The sequence below is a fragment of the Chlamydomonas reinhardtii genome, chromosome 9 (genome assembly GCF_000002595.2).
Source record: "Chlamydomonas reinhardtii strain CC-503 cw92 mt+ chromosome 9, whole genome shotgun sequence".
Classification (NCBI taxonomy): domain Eukaryota; kingdom Viridiplantae; phylum Chlorophyta; class Chlorophyceae; order Chlamydomonadales; family Chlamydomonadaceae; genus Chlamydomonas; species Chlamydomonas reinhardtii.
This window is the reverse complement of record NC_057012.1, coordinates 5,446,369-5,471,824: the sequence shown is the minus strand read 5'-3', so window position 1 is coordinate 5,471,824 and position 25,456 is coordinate 5,446,369. Positions and strand designations below refer to the sequence as shown.

Here is a 25,456-nt window from a genome sequence, read left to right as displayed (position 1 = left end):
CACCTAGGAAATCGAAACACCACCTAAACACGAAAACAGCAGCCCTATAGGCTGCCAGTCCAGAAGCCGAAAGAACACCCCCAACAAACACACCACAGCTGCCTAGACCCACTTAGGGGCCACTAAGGGGGCCTTGCCCCACCACGCACACCAATCCCTCAGCGAGGGCACACCACCACGACAGCGCCTACAGGAACCCACACGAAACAAAGCCAGCAGCTCTACCTGCCAACACGCCGCCCCCCCTCCCTACAGAACCAGCCAGAGAACAGGAAACCGAGAACCAAGACCGGCGGACCACCAAGGAAACATGAACCAAAGACAGGGGCTGGCTGCCAGATAAATTAGACCCAAGTACTCGAGCAAGGGGCACTCCGCACGCCCCTGTTACCCAGCGGCGAGCAGGCGCCACCTGCTGCCCACCACGCTGACGACACGACCCTCACGGCGCGCGACCCGGCGGTGGACGGGCCGGTCCTGATGGCGGCAGTACAGCTGTTCTGCCGCGCGTCCAACGCCCGTGTCCATCCGGACAAGAGCAAGGCCATGGGCCTTGGCAGCAGGTTTGCGCACCTGACGGGCCCTTGCCCACACAAGGGGGTGCCGTTTACCACTGGCGCCGTGACGCACCTGGGTGTGCCCCTGTCGTGGGACTCTGATGCGGCTGCAGCTGACTTGTACACCCGGCGGGCTCGCGGCATGGCGTTTGTGGCGCGTCTGTGGGCTGCCCTGTCTCTGACTCTCGTTGGCCGTGTGCACATTGCGAAGCAGGTGCTGGCGGCGAAGCTGGCCTACCACTTCAGCTTCCTCAACCCGTCGCATGCGCAGCTGAAGGAACTCACCGACCTGGTGGACCACTTTGCTGCGCGCTCCATGCACGCTGAGGACGCCAGCCTGGTGTCGCACGGGAACCCGCTCCTGCTGCCAAAGCGGGAAACGGCATGTCTGCCGTACAAGGACGGGGGTGTCAACCACGTCGACCTGCCTGCGTTAATAGCGTTAATAATAATAATAATTACAACGCCGGCCCATAGGGCCTGGCATGGATTAACGGGGCAAGGTGACTAGGGCGAGAGGGCCCGCCCCCCTCACGCTGACGCCTCACCACGAAAGAGTCACAACCTCCGAAACTACAACCTCCAAGTCCTAGGCCGCTCTTCAAAGTCCACTACATCCAAGCCTGCACACCTAGCATATCGAGCTAGGGAAACGCCGCGTTATAGTAGTGGAGCACTGCCAGTTCGTGCAAACCGAGGTGCCATGGCGCTCCTCCTCGAGCCTTGGATCTTGAGCCTTGTCTTGAACCTTGGACCTCGCCACTAAATCGGACTTCTGCACCACGATCTTTCTAGGTTGCAGCGGGCGTAAGCCCGCAATTGCCACTAAGGGCAATTACCTATCGTTCGTGGGATCACCAATCGGCTTCGCACCAATCTTTCGCCTTTTGCATAATTGGGCTTTCATCCGGATTCGCACCCGGGTCCCTTCTGCCGTAAGGACGAGTCAAATCGCTAACTGAGTTAGCGATCCGGTGATGACCTGCCTGCGTTCCTGTCTGCCCTGCAAGCTAAGACTTTCGCCCTCCTTGCCCAGCCAGGCCGGCAACCCTGGAAGATGCTCACCCGGGCGCTGCTTACCCATGTGCGCCCGGACTCCGCCACCACGTGGGCGTGGGTGTACAGCGACGCGCCGGCGCAAGCGGGGCTGCCTGCCCGGCTGGCGGCCGCGGTCGGCCACGTGCGGAGCGCGGGTGTGGAACAGCATCCGCCGCAGCCAGCCACTCAGCCGCCAGCGGCGCCGCCACAGTGGCGGGTTAGCCTGGACCAGCTGTGGGTGGCTAACGCTGCGGGGGCTGTGTCCTACGTCCACTACACGGGGCGGCTCTTGGAGCCTGGGCCTGGCGTGCTGCCCCCGGCGGTGGATGGGGCGTGGCGGCCTGCCTGTGTGCTGCAGCATCGCAAGCCGCGGCACCTGTGGACCTTTGAAGAGCGGGCGGCGTACGATGCAGCATCACCAGGGGACCGGGCGGGGGCGTGGCCTCGGGCGCCGTACTTCCTGGCGCCGGAGGCTGGGGTGGTGGTGCACCCGGAGCACTGCCGGATTGCGGGTGTCAGCTTGGCGGACTACGTATGTACACGGTGCCGGATGTGCGGCGGGCCATCACCGCGGCTAACCCGGCCGCACCTCCGGCTCCGGCCCGCCCCGCAGCCATGCCGTGCCCGGCGCCAGCACAGCAGGCGGGGGGTTCGGGGACCCAGCCGGCGGCACAGTCACGGTTGGCGGAGCGGGAGGCGGAGTGGCAGCGTGCAGCGGCGCAGCTGACCACCACGGTGGCGCATCATTTCCTCAAAAAAAACAATAACCCGGTGGCTCTGGACCCCTTTTTTTTTTTGAGGAATCATCCTTACAAGGTTGAACAGGGGCAGACGCGCTGCCCCCCTGCTGCCTGAAAGCAGCCTGGTCCCCGGGACCAGAACCCTGACAGGGCAAGAAGAGGAGAGAAGAGAAGAAAAACAGAAAACAAACACCTCGAAAACCGCCACCAACCACCCCCAACCATCCCACCCCACCCCACCCCGACCCGGCAGACAGAGCAGGAGGCTGGCCCCCCCGCCCCCCGGGAGGGGTTGCACAAAAACACCGCCAGACCTAACCCAAGCACCAACCTACACCACAGCCTAACCGCAAGAACCACCACCACCGCGCGCCAGAAAAAGAAACACCAGCGCTACGCACTCGCCCCGCCCAAACCCACCCCACCCCCACAAGTCGGTTGCTTAAGCAACACCCCAGGAGAACCGGCAGAGGAGACACAAGCAGAAAACTAAACGGGCCAGATGTGGCGCTGACTAAGCGGGCTCCAGTCCGCTGCAAGACGCGCTGTGCAGGAAGTCCCACAGCCGCCCAGGTGCTGCGACGCCAGCCAGAGCTAAAAAACATGGGCGCCAGATAAGCTGATGACGATAATACGCCACGCCAGCGCCTGGAAAGAACCGCCGCCTAGGGGGCCTGCACAGGTGATGCAAGTGTCAGCCGCAAGTTCAACTTCGGTGACCCACCCTGAACCTCCTCCACTTCACAAAGCGCGCCACCCGCCGTCCAGATGGCAACAAAGTGCTCCAGCTTAGCCGCCTTGAGCTGTGCGGTGAGCAGCTGAGTGGGCAGAGCCGACAGGGTTTCAGGGGTTAGCGTGGCGGCAGTGAAACGCAGCCGCATCACCCTGCGCAGCTCGCTGACCACCTCCCGAACCACATGCTCCGACGTCTGCTTAGCAGGCTCGCGGGACCAGTACGCACACCAGACGGCGTACAAGAAGGTGGCCCGCAAAGTGCTCCATAGCAGCGCTCCCGCCCCCCGCGGGCCTGAGGCCCACATACCCATGCGGTCCCCCAGCATGAAGCCCGCGTCCGTCACTGGCGGCGCCGCTGCCTGGGGCGCAACGCAGGCCCACAGCTGCTGCAGCCACGTCCTCGCCTGCGCATAAGCCGGACACTCCAGGAAGATGTGCGTCAGGCTGGCCCACGCCCGCGGGCCAGGTGGCCCGCAGGCGGGGTGAGGACAGTGCGCCCCCAACCCCCCGCACCCCGTGGTCACCCGTGGCCGAATGCCCTTGCCCGCCCTGTACAGCCCGCAAGGCAGGTAAGCATGTTGCAGCCGGTACACCAGCACCTTTGCCCCCCGACTGGCGTGGCTGTCCCACAGCCTCCGCCACGTACCCCGCAGAAGGGACGCATCCGGGGGCGGCATGCGAGGGTCGCCCTCCACCGCCGCCGCTGCTGCCGCCGCCGCCGTGGCAGGCCCAGTGCTAGGTCCCGCCCCGCCCGCCGCCTGCTCCTGCAGCCGCGCGGACCGCCGCGGCCCCTCACCCGACTGCTGGGACGGGGACGCATACGACTGCAGTTCTCTCGCCGGCGTGTTCTGCAGCCCGGCTGCCGCAGAGGTGCGGTGGAGCCAGGGGTCCAGAGCCACCGGGTTATTGTGGAAATGCTGCGCCGCCGTGGTGGTCAGCTGCGCCGCTGCACGCTGCCACTCCGCCTCCCGCTTCGCCAGCCGCGACTGTGCCGCTGGCTGGGGCCCCGAACCCCCCGCCTGCTGTGCTGGCGCTGGGCACGGCATGGCTGCGGGGCGGGCCGGAGCCGGAGGTGCGGCCGGGTTGGCCGCGGTGATGGCCCGCCGCACGTCCCGCACCGTGTAGTCCGCTAAGCTGACACCCGCAATCCGGCAGTGCTCCGGGTGCACCACCACCCCAGCCTCCGGCGCCAGGAAGTACGGCGCCCGAGGCCACGCCCCCGCCCGGTCCCCTGGTGATGCTGCATCGTACGCCGCCCGCTCTTCAAAGGTCCACAGGTGCCGCGGCTTGCGATGCTGCAGCACACAGGCAGGCTGCCACGCCCCATCCACTGCCGGGGGCAGCACGCCAGGCCCAGGCTCCAAGAGCCGCCCCGTGTAGTGGACGTAGGACACAGCCCCCGCAGCGTTAGCCACCCACAGCTGGTCCAGGCTAACCCGCCACTGTGGCGGCGCCGCTGGCGGCTGAGTGGCTGGCTGCGGTGGATGCTGTTCCACGCCCGCGCTCTGCATGTGGCCGACCGCGGCCGCCAGCCGGGCAGGCAGCCCCGCTGGCGCCGGCGCGTCGCTGTACACCCACGCCCACGTGGTGGCGGAGTCCGGGCGCACATGAGTAAGCAGCGCCCGGGTGAGCATCTTCCAGGGTTGCCGGCCTGGCTGGGCAAGGAGGGCGAAGGTCTTAGCTTGCAGGGCAGACAGGAACGCAGGCAGGTCGACGTGGTTGACACCCCCATCCTTGTACGGCAGACAGGCCGTTTCCCGCTTTGGCAGCAGGAGCGGGTTCCCGTGCGACACCAGGCTGGCGTCCTCAGCGTGCATGGACCGCGCAGCAAAGTGGTCCACCAGGTCGGTGAGTTCCTTCAGCTGCGCAGGCGACGGGTTGAGGAAGCTGAAGTGGTAGGCCAGCTTCGCCGCCAGCACCTGCTTCACAATGTGCACACGGCCAACAAGAGTCAGAGACAGGGCAGCCCACAGACGCGCCACAAACGCCATGCCGCGAGCCCGCCGGGTGAACAAGTCAGCTGCAGCCACATCCGAGTCCCACGACAGGGGCACACCCAGGTGCGTCACGGCGCCAGTGGTAAACGGCACCCCCGTGTGTGGGCAAGGGCCCGTCAGGTGCGCAAACCTGCCAAGGCCCATGGCCTTGCTCTTGTCCGGATGGACACGGGCGTTGGACGCGCGGCAGAACAGCTGTACTGCCGCCATCAGGACCGGCCCGTCCACCGCCGGGTCGCGCGCCGTGAGGGTCGTGTCGTCAGCGTGGTGGGCAGCCGGTGGCGCCTGCTCGCCGCTGGGTAACAGGGGCGTGCGCAGTGCCCCTTGCTCCACCTGCCGCCGCAGAAAGGACGTCAGTGGCTGCATCTGGATGACCCACAGGGGTGGTGAGGCGGTGCTGCCCACCCTGCCGTGGCGTGCCGTCCGCGCCCACGTCCAGGCGCATCCATTCGATCAGGCCTTGGAGGTACAGCGCGTTGTCACCAATCCAGCGGCCGGTGATGAACGCGGTCTGCAGCTCATCCACAACTGCATCCAGGGCGGGCTGCAGGCGGGCGCTGACGGCCTTGGACACCATCTTGAAGTCGCAGTTGAGCAGCGTGATGGGCCGGTACGACGCCAGCTCGGCGCGGTCCAGGCTTTTGCCCTTGTAGATGAGGGTGATGATGCCCTCCCGCCAGGAGGCGGGCAGCGCCGCCGCCATTTCACCGCCATCGTGGGCGTCTGCAGCGGGGGTGTCAACCACGTCGACCTGCCTGCGTTCCTGTCTGCCCTGCAAGCTAAGACCTTCGCCCTCCTTGCCCAGCCAGGCCGGCAACCCTGGAAGATGCTCACCCGGGCGCTGCTTACTCATGTGCGCCCGGACTCCGCCACCACGTGGGCGTGGGTGTACAGCAACGCGCCGGCGCCAGCGGGGCTGCCTGCCCGGCTGGCGGCCGCGGTCGGCCACATGCAGAGCGCGGGCGTGGAACAGCATCCACCGCAGCCAGCCACTCAGCCGCCAGCGGCGCCGCCACAGTGGCGGGTTAGCCTGGACCAGCTGTGGGTGGCTAACGCTGCGGGGGCTGTGTCCTACGTCCACTACACGGGGCGGCTCTTGGAGCCTGGGCCTGGCGTGCTGCCCCCGGCGGTGGATGGGGCGTGGCAGCCTGCCTGTGTGCTGCAGCATCGCAAGCCGCGGCACCTGTGGACCTTTGAAGAGCGGGCGGCGTACGATGCAGCATCACCAGGGGACCGGGCGGGGGCGTGGCCTCGGGCGCCGTACTTCCTGGCGCCGGAGGCTGGGGTGGTGGTGCACCCGGAGCACTGCCGGATTGCGGGTGTCAGCTTAGCGGACTACACGGTGCGGGACGTGCGGCGGGCCATCACCGCGGCCAACCCGGCCGCACCTCCGGCTCCGGCCCGCCCCGCAGCCATGCCGTGCCCAGCGCCAGCACAGCAGGCGGGGGGTTCGGGGCCCCAGCCAGCGGCACAGTCGCGGCTGGCGAAGCGGGAGGCGGAGTGGCAGCGTGCAGCGGCGCAGCTGACCACCACGGCGGCGCAGCATTTCCACAATAACCCGGTGGCTCTGGACCCCTGGCTCCACCGCACCTCTGCGGCAGCCGGGCTGCAGAACACGCCGGCGAGAGAACTGCAGTCGTATGCGTCCCCGTCCCAGCAGTCGGGTGAGGGGCCGCGGCGGTCCGCGCGGCTGCAGGAGCAGGCGGCGGGCGGGGCGGGACCTAGCACTGGGCCTGCCACGGCGGCGGCGGCAGCAGCGGCGGCGGTGGAGGGCGACCCTCGCATGCCGCCCCCGGATGCGTCCCTTCTGCGGGGTACGTGGCGGAGGCTGTGGGACAGCCACGCCAGTCGGGGGGCAAAGGTGCTGGTGTACCGGCTGCAACATGCTTACCTGCCTTGCGGGCTGTACAGGGCGGGCAAGGGCATTCGGCCACGGGTGACCACGGGGTGCGGGGGGTTGGGGGCGCACTGTCCTCACCCCGCCTGCGGGCCACCTGGCCCGCGGGCGTGGGCCAGCCTGACGCACATCTTCCTGGAGTGTCCGGCTTATGCGCAGGCGAGGACGTGGCTGCAGCAGCTGTGGGCCTGTGTTGCGCCCCAGGCAGCGGCGCCGCCAGTGACGGACGCGGGCTTCATGCTGGGGGACCGCATGGGTATGTGGGCCTCAGGCCCGCGGGGGGCGGGAGCGCTGCTATGGAGCACTTTGCGGGCCACCTTCTTGTACGCCGTCTGGTGTGCGTACTGGTCCCGCGAGCCTGCTAAGCAGACGTCGGAGCATGTGGTTCGGGAGGTGGTCAGCGAGCTGCGCAGGGTGATGCGGCTGCGTTTCACTGCCGCCACGCTAACCCCTGAAACCCTGTCGACTCTGCCCACTCAGCTGCTCACCGCACAGCTCAAGGCGGCTAAGCTGGAGCACTTTGTTGCCATCTGGACGGCGGGTGGCGCGCTTTGTGAAGTGGAGGAGGTTCAGGGTGGGTCACCGAAGTTGAACTTGCGGCTGACACTTGCATCACCTGTGCAGGCCCCCTAGGCGGCGGTTCTTTCCAGGCGCTGGCGTGGCGTATTATCGTCATCAGCTTATCTGGCGCCCATGTTTTTTAGCTCTGGCTGGCGTCGCAGCACCTGGGCGGCTGTGGGACTTCCTGCACAGCGCGTCTTGCAGCGGACTGGAGCCCGCTTAGTCAGCGCCACATCTGGCCCGTTTAGTTTTCTGCTTGTGTCTCCTCTGCCGGTTCTCCTGGGGTGTTGCTTAAGCAACCGACTTGTGGGGGTGGGGTGGGTTTGGGCGGGGCGAGTGCGTAGCGCTGGTGTTTCTTTTTCTGGCGCGCGGTGATGGTGGTTCTTGCGGTTAGGCTGTGGTGTATGTAGGTTGGTGCTTGGGTTAGGTCTGGCGGTGTTTTTGTGCAACCCCTCCCGGGGGGCGGGGGGGCCAGCCTCCTGCTCTGTCTGCCGGGTCGGGGTGGGATGGTTGGGGGTGGTTGGTGGCGGTTTTCGAGGTGTTTGTTTTCTGTTTTTCTTCTCTTCTCTCCTCTTCTTGCCCTGTCAGGGTTCTGGTCCCGGGGACCAGGCTGCTTTCAGGCAGCCGGGGGGCAGCGCGTCTGCCCCTGTTCAACCTTGTAAGGATGATTCCTCAAAAAAAAAACAACCCCCATCCTTGTACGGCAGACAGGCCGTTTCCCGCTTAGGCAGCAGGAGCGGGTTCCCGTGCGACACCAGGCTGGCGTCCTCAGCGTGCATGGACCGCGCAGCAAAGTGGTCCACCAGGTCGGTGAGTTCCTTCAGCTGCGCAGGCGACGGGTTGAGGAAGCTGAAGTGGTAGGCCAGCTTCGCCGCCAGCACCTGCTTCGCAATGTGCACACGGCCAACAAGAGTCAGAGACAGGGCAGCCCACAGACGCGCCACAAACGCTATGCCGCGAGCCCGCCGGGTGAACAAGTCAGCTGCAGCCGCATCCGAGTCCCACGACAGGGGCACACCCAGGTGCGTCACGGCGCCAGTGGTAAACGGCACCCCCGTGTGTGGGCAAGGGCCCGTCAGGTGCGCAAACCTGCCAAGGCCCATGGCCTTGCTCTTGTCCGGATGGACACGGGCGTTGGACGCGCGGCAGAACAGCTGTACTGCCGCCATCAGGACCGGCCCGTCCACCGCCGGGTCGCGCGCCGTGAGGGTCGTGTCGTCAGCGTGGTGGGCAGCCGGTGGCGCCTGCTCGCCGCTGGGTAACAGGGGCGTGCGCAGTGCCCCTTGCTCCACCTGCCGCCGCAGAAAGGACGTCAGTGGCTGCATCTGGATGACCCACAGGGGTGGTGAGGCGGTGCTGCCCTGCGGCAAGCCGTTCAGCACTGGGAAGGCGTCAGAGAGCATCCCGTTCACACACACGCGGGCAGAGCCGTTGGCAGTGAGCAGGCGGATCCAGCGCAGCATGCGCGGCCCAAACCCAAGTCCCTCCGCGGACGCATACAGCCACTGCCGGTGCACCCGGTCATACGCCTTTTCAATGTCCAAGAAGTACAGCGCACCACCCTGCCGTGGCGTGCCGTCCGCGCCCACGTCCAGGCGCATCCATTCGATCAGGCCTTGGAGGTACAGCGCGTTGTCACCAATCCAGCGGCCGGTGATGAACGCGGTCTGCAGCTCATCCACAACTGCATCCAGGGCGGGCTGCAGGCGGGCGCTGACGGCCTTGGACACCATCTTGAAGTCGCAGTTGAGCAGCGTGATGGGCCGGTACGACGCCAGCTCGGCGCGGTCCAGGCTTTTGCCCTTGTAGATGAGGGTGATGATGCCCTCCCGCCAGGAGGCGGGCAGCGCCGCCGCCATTTCACCGCCATCGTGGGCGTCTGCAGCGGCAGCAAAGGCAGCGGCAGCAGCAGCACACAAGCGCGGACCCAGCAGCGCCCAGAAAACCTTGTACACCTCGTACGGGACCCCGTCCGACCCAGGCGCTTTACCATTGGCGGAGCCAGCCAGCGCTGCCATCAGCTCTGCATCACTGAGGGCGCCGTCACCGGACCCCTCTGCGGCGGCCTTTTTTTTTTTGAGGAATCATCCTTACAAGGTTGAACAGGGGCAGACGCGCTGCCCCCCTGCTGCCTGAAAGCAGCCTGGTCCCCGGGACCAGAACCCTGACAGGGCAAGAAGAGGAGAGAAGAGAAGAAAAACAGAAAACAAACACCTCGAAAACCGCCACCAACCACCCCCATGCATCCCACCCCACCCCACCCCGACCCGGCAGACCCCGGCCTGCAGATCCGCCGGAACCTTGCGGTCAATGGCCGCCAGAAGCTGCTGCTGCGACGCCGTACAGACCGGCTGCACGCGGAACAGGCCGGTGGGGCTGGTGCTGCTGTACATGGCTGCAGCGGCTGCGGAGACAGTGTTGCGCGTGCCCGGCCCCGTGAGCGCCACAGGCGCCGGTTGCCCCGGCACCTTCAAGTGCGTGATGGGCTCCTGCGCGCCGGCTGCTGGCTCGTCAGCCTGCCGATGGAACCAGCGAGTGCCCCGCTCCCCATGCTCCTCCATCAGTGCAGCGCGGGCATTGTGGCTGGCCGCTGCGGCAGCTGCCCGCTCCTCCCGCACCGCCAAGTTGGCCATGGCCGCAGCCTGACGCTGCGCGGCGCTGGCACCCGGCCGGTCGGCCAGGGCAGCGGCCGCGTCTGCGGCCAGCACCACGCCATGCAGCCCGTCCCGGGTCTGGCGTGCATGCCGACGGTGGATGCTGGTGGCGGCCTCCCGCAAGAAGAACTTGTCCGCCTCCCATTGCGTGCAAGCGCCGTCACCTGTACTGGTCACAGGATTTGCGGCAACGTGCGCCTCCAAGCGCTGCTCGAGCTCCAGACGCAGCGAGGGGTGAAACAGCAGGTATGTGGGGAAGCGCCACTGCTCCCGGTGCGCATGTGGCAGGTCGGGCAAGGACAGGGTGAGCAGCACACCGTTGTGGTCCCCAGGCGCCCCATACGTGCGTGCGACATCCAGCACCCACGGCGCCGCGGTGGAACTGACATACCACCGATCCAGGCGTGCGGGAGTGGCTGGCTTGGGCGTGGCCGGATGCGTGTAGCCCTTGGCGCCGCCACGCTTGCTCGCCCAAGGGTCCACCAGACTGAACTGGGCGAGGAGGCTGGCAAGTTGCGGGGCACCTGCAGCACGTGACGGGCTAGGGGCCGCCTCCTGACTGGCATCGGTGACACAGTTCCAGTCCCCACCGACAACAAGCACCCTGTCCGAGGCCAGGTGGGTATGCAGCCCGGCAAAGAAAGCAGGCTTGTCCGCCACGGCCGTGGGCGCATACACACACACGAAGCGCAGGCGCAGGTGACCCACGTCCCAATCCCAACATACCACACGGCCCGCCGCATCCGTTGACGGCGGCTGCAGTACGCAGCCTGGAAGGGACAGCCGACTCCGCGCCAGGATAGCCGTCCCACAGGAGTGGGGCGACGCTGCCGGGCTGGCAGCAAGGCAGTGGCGCCACGGAAGGCACGCCCCCTGCGCGGCACGAAGGCAAGACTCCAGCACCGTCGTGTCAGTAGCGTGGGTCTCCTGCACCATCGCCACATCCGCCCCAACTTGCTGCAGGTGCGAGACCAGCGCCCGCGCCTTGAGCGGCGAGCCCAGGCCGTTGACATTCACTGTCAGCAGCCGAAGGTTCGCCGCTCCCACTGGTGGCCGCATTATGAGCCCCCGCCGGCCACGGCAGCGCCGTGGCGGGTGCGGTTGCTGTTGCTGCTGTGGCGTTTGCCGCGGCGGTCGCCACCCTGGCTGGGGGGCGCGCCGCCGCTGCTGGTGCTCATGCTAGCGGCACCTGAGCTGGCGCCGCCGGGGTGCAATGGAGCGCTGCCCAGGCTCATGAGGCTGGAGGTACTGCGGCTGCGGTGCTGGCGTTGCCGGCGGCTGGGCCCGCTGGCCCCGCCGGGGTCCGCCAGCCCACGCTTAGCGGACCGCAGGGTGCGGGCGTCTAGGAGCACGTAGTCCATGTAGGCCGTCTGCACCTGCTGCGCGGCGTCATCCAGCTGCTCCGTCACATCGGAAGGCAGGGGCGTGTCTGCAGGCTGGGCTGAGTATAGGCGCCACCAGCCAGTGAACTCGTCGTGCAGCTGTGCCAGGACGGCGGTACGGCCGGCCGGCACGCGGCAGACGGCCCAGTCCGGTACGGTGGCGCCCTGGTCACGGAGGTAGGCGAGGAGGCGGCCACCAAGCGTGTCGTGGCCCAGCTGCGCCCACTCAAACCCCTGCACATCTGCGCAGCGGTTCTGGTGCGTCACGAGGTCAGAGCCAATGGCAACGCACGTGTCCCGGGTCAGGCAAACGGCCCCGTACTCTGCCTCACTGCCCGCACCCCCACCAGCGCGCCCAGCCGTGTCGGCCGAACCCCCAGCCGGCGCGCCCAGGCCCCTGTCCCTGCCCTTACCACCACCCGCCGGTTGTGACGTTTGCAGTGGCGGCCGCGCCTGGGGTAGCGGCTGGGGCACTGCCCGCCCCACTCCTCCACCCTGGCGCCCCAACCCGCTGCCCCCACCAGCCTGCTGTCCCCCGGTCGGCCGCCCAGTGGGCACGCGCGGCGGCGAGCTAGCACCGTCCTGCGGGGGAGGCAGCCCGCCGCCCAAGCGCCCTGCCCTCTGCTGCGGGAGCTGGGCGGGGCCACAGCGCCCTTTGGAGCGGGGCTGTTGCTGCAGCGGTGGCGGCGGTGCGTGCGCGGCTGGTTGCACCCGTCGCCCACGCCCGGGCGCCGCCGTGGCAGCGCCATCGCCCGCCCCGTCCTGTCCCCCCAGCGTGGCCAGGACCTCAAACCGGGAGCCGGTCCGGGGCCTGGGCGGCTGCACCTGGCGCTGCTGCTCCTGCTGCTGCTGTTGCTGTACCCGCCGTTGCTGCTGGAGATGGAGGTCCACCATGTAGGCCAAGTACCGCTGCATCACAGCGGTCTGCTCCTGATCCTGCCTGGCGGCCGCCCGCTGATCAAAGGGCGGCTGCGGCGCGGAAGCCCCACTGGGCTGCTGCTGCGCGCCAGCCGACCCAGCACAGGCAGTACGACGCCTGACCGCCGGTGGCCCCCCCACGCCTGCAGACGGCTGCCCCCCGCTAAGCCCTCCCGCTGCCACCCGCCGCTGTGAAGAGGGCTGCTGCTGTCGCTCGGCCCTTAGGGTAGCCGCAGCAGAACGGGTGCTTCCCCCCGCCACCAGAGCTGGCAGCGAGGGTGAGGCCACGGCGGGTGGTCCGCTGGCGCCACCAGCGGCAGCCCCTGCGTCACCCACACCCGCCGCCTCCTGCATCTGCACGTCCCCCACGTGGTCAACTATGTCAACACGTTGCCCACGCCGTGACGCCGCCACGCCAGGGCCACCGCCCGCCCTGTCCTGCCCCCCCAGCGTGGCCAGGACCACAACCTGGGAGCCGGTCCGGGGCCTGGGCGACTGCCCCTGGCGCTGCAGCTGCTGCTGCTGCTGTTGCTGTTCCTGTAACCGCCGTTGCCGCTGGAGATTGAGGTCCGCCAGCTCGGCCAAGTACCGCTGCATCACAGCGGTCTGCTCCTGATCCTGCCCAGCGGCTGCCTGCTGATCCAAGGGCGGCCGTGGCGCGGGAACGCCACTGTGCTGCTGCTGCACGCCAGCCGGCCCAGCACCGGCAGGGGGAGGCCTGGCCGCCGGCGGCCCCCCCACGCCTGCCGCCGGCTGGACCCCGCTAAGCCCTCCCGCTGTCACCCGCTGCTGTGAAGAGGGCTGCTGCTGCAGCATGGCCCGCAGGGCAGCCGCAGCAGCACGGTTGCTTCCCCCCGCCACCAGAACTGGCAGCGGGGGCGGGGCCCCGCTGTGTGGCCCGCTGGCGCCACCAGCTGCAGCCGCCACGTCACCCAAACCCGCCGCCTCCTGCATCTGCACGTCCCCCACGTGGTCAACGATGTCCGCTGCGGTCGCCATGGCAGCCGCGGGCCTCGCCACACCCAAGGTGTTGCCACCCAGGTCGGCGACCCTGGCTGCAGCCGGAGCAGGGCTGCCTGCCGCAGCTGTCGTGGCCGCCCCAGCCGCCTGGGGGGCGCCACGGACCTCCACCTGCATGGGCTCCTCACCGGGCATCTCAAACTTGGCACAGTGCAGGTGAGAGAGCTGCGGGTCCCAGACTGGGCCCCGCACACAGGCAAAGATGTGGTTGGTGATGCCCTGGCCTGCGGGGGCCTGGGGCTCCCCCTTGGGGCCCACCGATTTGGCGCACTGCTCTGAGACCACATAAGCACACGCCAGGTTAGAGGGGTCCGAGGTGGTGGGATAGCCGCCCGCCTGCAGCACCAAATCGGTGCGACCGCGGAAAGCCCCCCACACAGGGCCCCCTACCATCTTGACCGTGACGGTGTAGGTGCCCGGAATGATGGGCCGGGTGTCCACTGGCACGTGAACCGTGAGGACAGCCTGACCGCGCTGGAGCGGTACCGCCAGCGGCGACTTGCGCATGAGCTCCGCTGTGAAGGCTGCTTTGCTGGTGCTGGTCGCGCGCCGGCTGAAGGCCAGCCCCGCAAACGTGCGGGAGGGGTGGCCTGTGCTGTGCAGAGAGTGGCCCTGCAAGAGCTGCGGCTGGTTGCCCTGCCGGCACATGGTGTCCAGCACTGACAGGGCAGCACTGGTCACTTCCCGGACGCCGGCTGAGGACAGCTGCTCGCCCTCTGGGAGCCCCGTGGTGGCACCCACCAGAAGGACTGGGTAGGTAGGCAGGCTGGGGCCCTGAGGCTGCGTCGTCAGGTCCTGCACGCCGTGCGCCAGGCTATGCGTGGACAGGGCAAGGTGGAGCTGCAGCCCGGGGCTGAAGAACGGGCTGGCAGTGTTGCCCCCACCTGCAGGGGTGCGGTCCGCTGCCAAGTCTGGCAGTGGGCGGTGATGCCCAAACGCAGGCCCCCCACACGGCACGGCATGTGCTGCTGTGGCCGCGCCGTGTGCGGGTGTGCTGTATGGCTGGTGTTGGCCCCTGGTGGCTTGGCTGCGCTGAGACACCAGGCGGAACCGACCAGGATCACCCAGCAACTGCATAGCTGCCCAAGATCAGCACTCACAGGGCATCACAGCAGGGCGGGCGCCAGGCAGCCAGGCACCAGGCAACAAGGGCACGAAATCACCGGATCGCTAACTCAGTTAGCGATTTGACTCGTCCTTACGGCAGAAGGGACCCGGGTATGAATCCGGATAAAAGCCCAATTACGCAAAAGGCGAAAGATTGGTGCGAAACCGATTGGTGATCCCACGAACGATAGGTAATTGCCCTTAGTGGCAATTGCGGGCTTATGCCCGCTACAACCTAGAAAGGTCGTGGTGCAGAAGTCCGATTTAGTGGCGAGGTCCAAGGTTCAAGACAAGGCTCAAGATCCAAGGCTCGAGGAGGAGCGCCATGGCTCCTCGGTTTGCACGAACTGGCAGTGCTCCACTACTATAACGCGGCGTTTCCCTAGCTCGATATGCTAGGTGTGCAGGCTTGGATGTAGTGGACTTTGAAGAGCGGCCTAGGACTTGGAGGTTGTAGTTTCGGAGGTTGTGACTCTTTCGTGGTGAGGCGTCAGCGTGAGGGGGGCGGGCCCTCTCGCCCTAGTCACCTTGCCCCGTTAATCCATGCCAGGCCCTATGGGCCGGTGTTGTAATTATTATTATTATTCAACAAGGGCACGAAGACGAGCCACACCCCAAAAAAACACCCAAGTGCTGCAGGGCTCCCCCGACCGCCACACCCAAAGCACCCTGCTGCACGCGCAGATGCAAAGGACCAACCACAAAGGTTGATACGCCGCCTGCTCCAAGCTGGTGAGTGTGGTGCTCGCCGAGATGTTAAAATGCCGACAAGCGAAATGTCGCCAACTCCACGGCGACGTTCCTGAACCGCCAGAATCCTATTCCATAGCTGTGTCGAGTTCCAAAGCACAAGCCGACATAGGCTGAAGGGCGCTGGAGAGGGAGTGTCGCGCTACAGCTGCAAAGTGGACTGACGAAAAACGAGCACGCCCACAAATGCAGACTGCTTCACAGTGGTTCATAGGCCTTAAGAAGCCTAAAACAAAAGGAAGCAAGTCAAACAGCGCGAGAGAAATGACGTCGACTGTTTCAAAGCTGTGCAGAAGGAAAGGAGGATGCAAGAATAGCAAGAGAAGAGAGTAAAGTAAAGTAAAGTAAAGTAGGGTGTACTGGTCACAGGATTTGCGGCAACGTGCGCCTCCAAGCGCTGCTCGAGCTCCAGACGCAGCGAGGGGTGAAACAGCAGGTATGTGGGGCGTGGAACAGCATCCACCGCAGCCAGCCACTCAGCCGCCAGCGGCGCCGCCACAGTGGCGGGTTAGCCTGGACCAGCTGTGGGTGGCTAACGCTGCGGGGGCTGTGTCCTACGTCCACTACACGGGGCGGCTCTTGGAGCCTGGGCCTGGCGTGCTGCCCCCGGCGGTGGATGGGGCGTGGCAGCCTGCCTGTGTGCTGCAGCATCGCAAGCCGCGGCACCTGTGGACCTTTGAAGAGCGGGCGGCGTACGATGCAGCATCACCAGGGGAACGGGCGGGGGCGTGGCCTCGGGCGCCGTACTTCCTGGCGCCGGAGGCTGGGGTGGTGGTGCACCCGGAGCACTGCCGGATTGCGGGTGTCAGCTTAGCGGACTACACGGTGCGGGACGTGCGGCGGGCCATCACCGCGGCCAACCCGGCCGCACCTCCGGCTCCGGCCCGCCCCGCAGCCATGCCGTGCCCGGCGCCAACACAGCAGGCGGGGGGTTCGGGGCCCCAGCCAGCGGCACAGTCGCGGCTGGCGAAGCGGGAGGCGGAGTGGCAGCGTGCAGCGGCGCAGCTGACCACCACGGCGGCGCAGCATTTCCACAATAACCCGGTGGCTCTGGACCCCTGGCTCCACCGCACCTCTGCGGCAGCCGGGCTGCAGAACACGCCGGCGAGAGAACTGCAGTCGTATGCGTCCCCGTCCCAGCAGTCGGGTGAGGGGCCGCGGCGGTCCGCGCGGCTGCAGGAGCAGGCGGCGGGAGGGCGGGACCTAGCACTGGGCCTGCCACGGCGGCGGCGGCAGCAGCGGCGGCGGTGGAGGGCGACCCTCGCATGCCGCCCCCGGATGCGTCCCTTCTGCGGGGTACGTGGCGGAGGCTGTGGGACAGCCACGCCAGTCGGGGGGCAAAGGTGCTGGTGTACCGGCTGCAACATGCTTACCTGCCTTGCGGGCTGTACAGGGCGGGCAAGGGCATTCGGCCACGGGTGACCACGGGGTGCGGGGGGTTGGGGGCGCACTGTCCTCACCCCGCCTGCGGGCCACCTGGCCCGCGGGCGTGGGCCAGCCTGACGCACATCTTCCTGGAGTGTCCGGCTTATGCGCAGGCGAGGACGTGGCTGCAGCAGCTGTGGGCCTGCGTTGCGCCCCAGGCAGCGGCGCCACCAGTGACGGACGCGGGCTTCATGCTGGGGGACCGCATGGGTATGTGGGCCTCAGGCCCGCGGGGGGCGGGCGCGCTGCTGTGGAGCACTTTGCGGGCCACCTTCTTGTACGCCGTCTGGTGTGCGTACTGGTCCCGCGAGCCTGCTAAGCAGACGTCGGAGCATGTGGTTCGGGAGGTGGTCACCGAGCTGCGCAGGGTGATGCAGCTGCGTTTCACTGCCGCCACGCTAACCCCTGACACCCTGTCGGCTCTGCCCACTCAGCTTCTCACCGCACAGCTCAAGGCGGCTAAGCTGGAGCACTTTCTTGCCATCTGGTCGGCGGGTGGCGCGCTTTGTGAAGTGGAGGAGGTTCGGGGTGGGTCACCGAAGTTGAACTTGTGGCTGACACTTGCATCACCTGTGCAGGCCCCCTAGGCGGCAGTTCTTTCCAGGCGCTGGCGTGGCGTATTATCATCATCAGCTTATCTGGCGCCCATGTATTTTAGCTCTGGCTGGCGTCGCAGCACCTGGGCGGCTGTGGGACTTCCTGCACAGCGCGTCTTGCAGCGGGCTGGAGCCCGCTTAGTCAGCGCCACATCTGGCCCGTTTAGTTTTCTGCTTGTGTCTCCTCTGCCGGTTCTGCTGGGGTGTTGCTTAAGCAACCGACTTGTGGGGGTGGGGTGGGTTTGGGCGGGGCGAGTGCGTAGCGCTGGTGTTTCTTTTTCTGGCGCGCGGTGGTGGTGGTTCTTGCGGTTAGGCTGTGGTGTAGGTTGGTGCTTGGGTTAGGTCTGGCGGTGTTTTTGTGCAACCCCTCCCGGGGGGCGGGGGGGCCAGCCTCCTGCTCTGTCTGCCGGGTCGGGGTGGGGTGGGGTGGGATGGATGGGGGTGGTTGGTGGCGGTTTTCGAGGTGTTTGTTCTCTGTTTTTCTTCTCTTCTCTCCTCTTCTTGCCCTGTCAGGGTTCTGGTCTCGGGGACCAGGCTGCTTTCAGGCAGCAGGGGGGCAGCGCGTCTGCCCCTGTTCAACCTTGTAAGGATGATTCCTCAAAAAAAAAAAAAACGCCATGCCGCGAGCCCGCCGGGTGAACAAGTCAGCTGCAGCCGCATCCGAGTCCCACGACAGGGGCACACCCAGGTGCGTCACGGCGCCAGTGGTAAACGGCACCCCCGTGTGTGGGCAAGGGCCCGTCAGGTGCGCAAACCTGCCAAGGCCCATGGCCTTGCTCTTGTCCGGATGGACACGGGCGTTGGACGCGCGGCAGAACAGCTGTACTGCCGCCATCAGGACCGGCCCGTCCACCGCCGGGTCGCGCGCCGTGAGGGTCGTGTCGTCAGCGTGGTGGGCAGCCGGTGGCGCCTGCTCGCCGCTGGGTAACAGGGGCGTGCGCAGTGCCCCTTGCGCCACCTGCCGCCGCAGAAAGGACGTCAGTGGCTGCATCTGGATGACCCACAGGGGTGGTGAGGCGGTGCTGCCCTGCGGCAAGCCGTTCAGCACTGGGAAGGCGTCAGAGAGCATCCCGTTCACACACACGCGGGCAGAGCCGTTGGCAGAGAGCAGGCGGATCCAGCGCAGCATGCGCGGCCCAAACCCAAGTCCCTCCGCGGACGCATACAGCCACTGCCGGTGCACCCGGTCATACGCCTTTTCAATGTCCAAGAAGTACAGCGCACCACCCTGCCGTGGCGTGCCGTCCGCGCCCACGTCCAGGCGCATCCATTCGATCAGGCCTTGGAGGTACAGCGCGTTGTCACCAATCCAGCGGCCGGTGATGAACGCGGTCTGCAGCTCATCCACAACTGCATCCAGGGCGGGCTGCAGGCGGGCGCTGACGGCCTTGGACACCATCTTGCAGTCCGCAGTGCCACGCCGTCCGCGTCGTCGCAGTGCCACGCAGTGCCACGTCGTCCAACGCCCGTGTCCATCCGGACAAGAGCAAGGCCATGGGCCTTGGCAGGTTTGCGCACCTGACGGGCCCTTGCCCACACACGGGGGTGCCGTTTACCACTGGCGCCGTGACGCACCTGGGTGTGCCCCTGTCGTGGGACTCGGATGCGGCTGCAGCTGACTTGTTCACCCGGCGGGCTCGCGGCATAGCGTTTGTGGCGCGTCTGTGGGCTGCCCTGTCTCTGACTCTTGTTGGCCGTGTGCACATTGCGAAGCAGGTGCTGGCGGCGAAGCTGGCCTACCACTTCAGCTTCCTCAACCCGTCGCCTGCGCAGCTGAAGGAACTCACCGACCTGGTGGACCACTTTGCTGCGCGGTCCATGCACGCTGAGGACGCCAGCCTGGTGTCGCACGGGAACCCGCTCCTGCTGCCTAAGCGGGAAACGGCCTGTCTGCCGTACAAGGATGGGGGTGTCAACCACGTCGACCTGCCTGCGTTCCTGTCTGCCCTGCAAGCTAAGACCTTCGCCCTCCTTGCCCAGCCAGGCCGGCAACCCTGGAAGATGCTCACCCGGGCGCTGCTTACTCATGTGCGCCCGGACTCCGCCACCACGTGGGCGTGGGTGTACAGCAACGCGCCGGCGCCAGCGGGGCTGCCTGCCCGGCTGGCGGCCGCGGTCGGCCACATGCAGAGCGCGGGCGTGGAACAGCATCCACCGCAGCCAGCCACTCAGCCGCCAGCGGCGCCGCCACAGTGGCGGGTTAGCCTGGACCAGCTGTGGGTGGCTAACGCTGCGGGGGCTGTGTCCTACGTCCACTACACGGGGCGGCTCTTGGAGCCTGGGCCTGGCGTGCTGCCCCCGGCGGTGGATGGGGCGTGGCAGCCTGCCTGTGTGCTGCAGCATCGCAAGCCGCGGCACCTGTGGACCTTTGAAGAGCGGGCGGCGTACGATGCAGCATCACCAGGGGACCGGGCGGGGGCGTGGCCTCGGGCGCCGTACTTCCTGGCGCCGGAGGCTGGGGTGGTGGTGCACCCGGAGCACTGCCGGATTGCGGGTGTCAGCTTAGCGGACTACACGGTGCGGGACGTGCGGCGGGCCATCACCGCGGCCAACCCGGCCGCACCTCCGGCTCCGGCCCGCCCCGCAGCCATGCCGTGCCCAGCGCCAGCACAGCAGGCGGGGGGTTCGGGGCCCCAGCCAGCGGCACAGTCGCGGCTGGCGAAGCGGGAGGCGGAGTGGCAGCGTGCAGCGGCGCAGCTGACCACCACGGCGGCGCAGCATTTCCACAATAACCCGGTGGCTCTGGACCCCTGGCTCCACCGCACCTCCGCGGCAGCCGGGCTGCAGAACACGCCGGCGAGAGAACTGCAGTCGTATGCGTCCCCGTCCCAGCAGTCGGGTGAGGGGCCGCGGCGGTCCGCGCGGCTGCAGGAGCAGGCGGCGGGCGGGGCGGGACCTAGCACTGGGCCTGCCACGGCGGCGGCGGCAGCAGCGGCGGCGGTGGAGGGCGACCCTCGCATGCCGCCCCCGGATGCGTCCCTTCTGCGGGGTACGTGGCGGAGGCTGTGGGACAGCCACGCCAGTCGGGGGGCAAAGGTGCTGGTGTACCGGCTGCAACATGCTTACCTGCCTTGCGGGCTGTACAGGGCGGGCAAGGGCATTCGGCCACGGGTGACCACGGGGTGCGGGGGGTTGGGGGCGCACTGTCCTCACCCCGCCTGCGGGCCACCTGGCCCGCGGGCGTGGGCCAGCCTGACGCACATCTTCCTGGAGTGTCCGGCTTATGCGCAGGCGAGGACGTGGCTGCAGCAGCTGTGGGCCTGCGTTGCGCCCCAGGCAGCGGCGCCGCCAGTGACGGACGCGGGCTTCATGCTGGGGGACCGCATGGGTATGTGGGCCTCAGGCCCGCGGGGGGCGGGCGCGCTGCTGTGGAGCACTTTGCGGGCCACCTTCTTGTACGCCGTCTGGTGTGCGTACTGGTCCTGCGAGCCTGCTAAGCAGACGTCGGAGCATGTGGTTCGGGAGGTGGTCAGCGAGCTGCGCAGGGTGATGCGGCTGCGTTTCACTGCCGCCACGCTAACCCCTGAAACCCTGTCGGCTCTGCCCACTCAGCTGCTCACCGCACAGCTCAAGGCGGCTAAGCTGGAGCATTTTGTTGCCATCTGGACGGCGGGTGGCGCGCTTTGTGAAGTGGAGGAGGTTCAGGGTGGGTCACCGAAGTTGAACTTGCGGCTGACACTTGCATCACCTGTGCAGGCCCCCTAGGCGGCGGTTCTTTCCAGGCGCTGGCGTGGCGTATTATCGTCATCAGCTTATCTGGCGCCCATGTTTTTTAGCTCTGGCTGGCGTCGCAGCACCTGGGCGGCTGTGGGACTTCCTGCACAGCGCGTCTTGCAGCGGACTGGAGCCCGCTTAGTCAGCGCCACATCTGGCCCGTTTAGTTTTCTGCTTGTGTCTCCTCTGCCGGTTCTCCTGGGGTGTTGCTTAAGCAACCGACTTGTGGGGGTGGGGTGGGTTTGGGCGGGGCGAGTGCGTAGCGCTGGTGTTTCTTTTTCTGGCGCGCGGTGGTGGTGGTTCTTGCGGTTAGGCTGTGGTGTAGGTTGGTGCTTGGGTTAGGTCTGGCGGTGTTTTTGTGCAACCCCTCCCGGGGGGCGGGGGGGCCAGCCTCCTGCTCTGTCTGCCGGGTCGGGGTGGGGTGGGGTGGGATGGATGGGGGTGGTTGGTGGCGGTTTTCGAGGTGTTTGTTCTCTGTTTTTCTTCTCTTCTCTCCTCTTCTTGCCCTGTCAGGGTTCTGGTCCTGGGACCAGGCTGCTTTCAGGCAGCAGGGGGGCAGCGCGTCTGCCCCTGTTCAACCTTGTAAGGATGATTCCTCAAAAAAAAAAAAAAAAATCTTGAAGTCGCAGTTGAGCAGCCGGTACGACGCCAGTACGCTGGCCGGTACGACGCCGGCTCGGTACGACGCCAGCTCGGCGCGGTCCAGGCTTTTGCCCTTGTAGATGAGGGTGATGATGCCCTCCCGCCAGGAGGCGGGCAGCGCCGCCGCCATTTCACCGCCATCGTGGGCGTCTGCAGCGGCAGCAAAGGCAGCGGCAGCAGCAGCACACAAGCGCGGACCCAGCAGCGCCCAGAAAACCTTGTACACCTCGTACGGGACCCCGTCCGACCCAGGCGCTTTACCATTGGCGGAGCCAGCCAGCGCTGCCATCAGCTCTGCATCACTGAGGGCGCCGTCACCGGACCCCTCTGCGGCGGCCTGCAGATCCGCCGGAACCTTGCGGTCAATGGCCGCCAGAAGCTGCTGCTGCGACGCCGTACAGACCGGCTGCACGCGGAACAGGCCGGTGGGGCTGGTGCTGCTGTACATGGCTGCAGCGGCTGCGGAGGCAGTGTTGCGCGTGCCCGGCCCCGTGAGCGCCACAGGCGCCGGTTGCCCCGGCACCTTCAAGTGCGTGATGGGCTCCTGCGCGCCGGCTGCTGGCTCGTCAGCCTGCCGATGGAACCAGCGAGTGCCCCGCTCCCCATGCTCCTCCATCAGGTGCTCCTCCACCCCTGGCTCCACCGCACCTCTGCGGCAGCCGGGCTGCAGAACACGCCGGCGAGAGAACTGCAGTTGTATGCATCCCCGTCCCAGCACTCGGGTGAGGGGCCGCGGCGTTCCGCGCGGCTGCAGGAGCAGGCGGCGGGCGGGGCGGGGCCTAGCACGGGGCCTGCCACGGCGGCGGCGGCGGCAGCAGCGGCGGCAGTGGAGGGCGACCCTCGCATGCCGCCCCCGGATGCGTCCCTTCTGCGGGGTACGTGGCGGCGGCTGTGGGACAGCCACGCCAGTCGGGGGGCAAAGGTGCTGGTGTACCGGCTGCAACATGCTTACCTGCCTTGCGGGCTGTACAGGGCGGGCAAGGGAGGATGATTCCTCAAGCTAGCAGTCGCTTGCGGTATAGAATGCATACAAATACACCTCTTACCAACCTCGCAAGCTCGTCGCTAGGAAATATGTGGAAAATGGTTGCTCGGCGAAAGGTGGAGCGAAAGTCCGCAGGTATCTGCGTTCTGATATGCTTTGCACTCTGCATGCTGACAACCAACGCGACCACGGCTGGGAACGCGTCTGGCTCTGCCGCGGCCGACCGCTGGTTTGACCGGGGACCGCCCCGGCATTCCAGCGCTTTCGCGCTATTGGGCAACCATGACCGTACCATGCCAATCCAAAAGTGGTCTGCAAGAGGTCTCACGACCTGCACCGAGAGCTCGGCGAAAGGGGGATGTTCGCATGTTTGCAACAGCCGGGCAACTGGCGCACAGCTGCCAGCCCTAAGCCACACTGATGGCCCCATTGCGACACATGGAATTAACCACGCACACGGTAGCGTGTGGAGGGAGAACTTCAGCTTTGCGCACTCGATGTTCACAGTACACTCGAACCCCGCGAACGCGACGCTCTTGTCGGATCGCTGCTCTCAGAAAGGCATATTTGATACCAGTATACTGCACACAACGTGCTACACAGCTAGCAAGCGTGCTGGCGCCGAACCTTTCGGCATGTCGCCAAAGAGACCTTCGCAAAGCCCAACTGCCGCAAAACACCCGTCTTTTGAGGAGCTCATAAGCTCCAAGCACATACCAGTTGCCTCAGAGCCGCTCGCCGACGACGTCCCAGAAAGGGGTCGAGCCGAGCCTCTTGGCCTCCCGTATTTTACAGCTCATTCCCAGCTCTATGAAAATGCGAGTTTGCTCACAGAACCACAACCGACAAGCTCCGAACGAAGGCAATACCGAAGCCCTAGCGGACTCCTGTCGCGCGCAAAGGTTAAGCCAAAGCCTGGATGCACCAACATATGCAATGTGATGATAACTGCTTTGCAACCGGTGGGGGAGGGACTCCTTTCTACAAATCTGAAAATAGCACAGGCATGCAGGAGTGGCATGAGAAAGTTATGCACAGCGGAGGGAGTATACCGTTCATATGCGAGTAAGACAATCGGGCTGCTTGGAGAGAGCCTGTTAACGAGTGTGCTTGCGCTGGGCGACCTGGGCAGTCGGCATGGAGGAACCATGCTGCGCTCCGGTGCTTCGGCACTGCACTCCATGGCAGAAACAGCTTACGGGCCCCAACCAACCCACAACTGTAGTGCCTCCTGGGAAAACTCGCCACTTCTTCGCCTGCACCTTGCACTTGCCGTCTACCTCCACTGGGTTGGAGCAGGGCATGTACGGGCAGCCATGCACAGCCATGCAATCGCCATCAGAGTGGGCACACACCTTGCAACCCTGTCTAGACTCGCCACCTACCAGACAGTCGCCCAGACTGGCAAAGCACTACACACCATACTTGACAAAGCCATTGTCAGCCTCGCCATCATCACCGCGACAGGGGCCATGTATATGCTCTGGACCCACCTCCTGCACACCGAAACCCACACTACCTCCATCTACACGGAAATCTATGCAAACGGTGTAATCCTCAGCCTGCTACTATGGGGTCCTACACTCACCACTCTTGCTCTCTCCCCACTGTGTGTAATAGCGCTTGCCCTCGGGATAACCGCCATCCCCGCAGCCCTCGGTCTCCTGTTCGCACTGACAGTGACATCCATCCTTGCCGTCCTCTGTCTCCCAGCTCTCCTCAACTATGTGGTCCAAGTGACACGGCAGATAGCCTCCGCAACCTGGGCCCGGCGGAAGCTACTACTCTGGGGAACGGCCATGGCCATCATCCTGCGAAACCTGTACCTCACACTGCCGGACCCTTGCAGTGTGCAACCGGCACAGCCGGCACTCTGGGGGCCAGCATTGGTCACCGGCCTACTTACTGCTAGCCAGGCAACCACTCTCCTCACGCTTACATATGCAGTAAACCGGACACACACAATGCCCTACGTCAAGCCAACACTGCGAGGTGCGCTGCCCACAGACCCGACAGCCCCGCCGGCGCCCGCCGACCCTCGCATGCATGCGGCAGCGAACATCCGGCCACCAGCCGCACTGCACTGGCCGCCAAACCCCAACACCACATACCGTGAAACACAGCGGCAACACTTCTGCAGTGTCCACGCCCTCAACAACTCTTTGGGGCTCGCATGGCTCGACCCCCTGGATGTCCTCTCTTACGCTAAACGAGTGCACGCTCACCTCACAGCCACGCAAGACCCGAATGCCCTGTTCTGGAAAGAATGCTACTGCCCCAACAGTGGCGCCTTCAGCGAATTTCTCCTGAACCACTACCTGTACCACAATGCCACCATCAGCAACATATTCGCCTACCCCAACAGGAAGCTGATTATGCGCCGAACCCACTTTCCGCGACTCAACGGCGACATCAGCAAAGAAAAGGTCCTAGAGAGCCTTCCGGTAGCCGCCCGAACTCGCGGCTTTACCGTCCACCAGTACACTGTGCGACACACAATTGCTGTGCGTTACGAAGCAGGACAATGGAGAATAATAGACTCGGTGAACAGCCCTATCCACAACACGGTCTTACACGACAACACTTGGAACACACTTGATGGGGAGGTCTGGTGCCTTGACGCGGTGCGTGCATCTGACACGGCAACACTTCAGGACGCACTTGGGCAACTCCGTGAGATCGTCCCGCCACCACGCCCGCCACCCCACATGGAGGCCACCAGACCCGTGCAGACAGGG

At 66.2% G+C, this 25,456-nt stretch overlaps 3 protein-coding genes across 3 annotated transcripts; 1 reads left to right on the top strand and 2 right to left on the bottom strand.

Annotated features, from left to right (window-relative positions):
- Window positions 1-8,065: 8,065 nt before the first annotated feature.
- CHLRE_09g400182v5 (uncharacterized protein) lies at window positions 8,066-15,047 on the bottom strand. The gene is made up of 3 exons (XM_043065974.1): window positions 11,369-15,047; window positions 9,808-11,195; window positions 8,066-9,591 (listed from the first exon to the last, which is right to left on the bottom strand). The coding sequence occupies exons 1-3, from the start codon at window positions 14,574-14,576 to the stop codon at window positions 8,176-8,178; spliced, it is 6,012 nt and encodes a 2,003-aa protein (XP_042921370.1). The 5' UTR covers window positions 14,577-15,047; the 3' UTR covers window positions 8,066-8,175.
- Window positions 15,048-15,407: 360 nt separating this feature from the next.
- Window positions 15,408-17,976, top strand: CHLRE_09g400145v5 (uncharacterized protein). The gene is made up of 3 exons (XM_043065972.1): window positions 15,408-16,460; window positions 16,895-17,309; window positions 17,440-17,976. Exons 1-3 carry the CDS (start codon window positions 15,795-15,797, stop codon window positions 17,517-17,519), a joined length of 1,161 nt encoding a protein of 386 aa, XP_042921369.1. The 5' UTR covers window positions 15,408-15,794; the 3' UTR covers window positions 17,520-17,976.
- A 3,569-nt stretch (window positions 17,977-21,545) lies between these two features.
- On the bottom strand, window positions 21,546-23,547 carry CHLRE_09g400108v5 (uncharacterized protein). The gene is made up of 3 exons (XM_043065971.1): window positions 22,686-23,547; window positions 22,382-22,481; window positions 21,546-22,304 (listed from the first exon to the last, which is right to left on the bottom strand). The coding sequence occupies exons 1-3, from the start codon at window positions 22,760-22,762 to the stop codon at window positions 21,666-21,668; spliced, it is 816 nt and encodes a 271-aa protein (XP_042921368.1). The 5' UTR covers window positions 22,763-23,547; the 3' UTR covers window positions 21,546-21,665.
- Between the last annotated feature and the right edge of the window lie 1,909 nt (window positions 23,548-25,456).

Bases quoted from the DNA above. Each gene is read 5' to 3' on its own strand.
- CHLRE_09g400182v5 (XM_043065974.1), bottom strand. From the start codon at position 14,576: ATGCAGTTGCTGGGTGATCCTGGTCGGTTCCGCCTGGTGTCTCAGCGC. The intron at 11,196-11,368 runs GTGCCGCTAGCA...GGCTGCTGACAG, and splicing joins CCCCGGCGGCGCCAGCTCAG to TGAATGTCAACGGCCTGGGC. The intron at 9,592-9,807 runs GCCGGGGTCTGC...AAAAAAAAAAAG, and splicing joins AGGTTCCGGCGGATCTGCAG to GCCGCCGCAGAGGGGTCCGG.
- CHLRE_09g400145v5 (XM_043065972.1), top strand. From the start codon at position 15,795: ATGTGGGGCGTGGAACAGCATCCACCGCAGCCAGCCACTCAGCCGCCA. The intron at 16,461-16,894 runs GCGAGAGAACTG...GCTTATGCGCAG, and splicing joins CCGGGCTGCAGAACACGCCG to GCGAGGACGTGGCTGCAGCA. The intron at 17,310-17,439 runs GTGGGTCACCGA...CATGTATTTTAG, and splicing joins TGAAGTGGAGGAGGTTCGGG to CTCTGGCTGGCGTCGCAGCA.
- CHLRE_09g400108v5 (XM_043065971.1), bottom strand. From the start codon at position 22,762: ATGCATTCTATACCGCAAGCGACTGCTAGCTTGAGGAATCATCCTCCC. The intron at 22,482-22,685 runs GTAAGCATGTTG...CTGCTCCTGCAG, and splicing joins CTGTACAGCCCGCAAGGCAG to CCGCGCGGAACGCCGCGGCC. The intron at 22,305-22,381 runs GTGCGGTGGAGC...TTCCATCGGCAG, and splicing joins GCAGCCCGGCTGCCGCAGAG to GCTGACGAGCCAGCAGCCGG.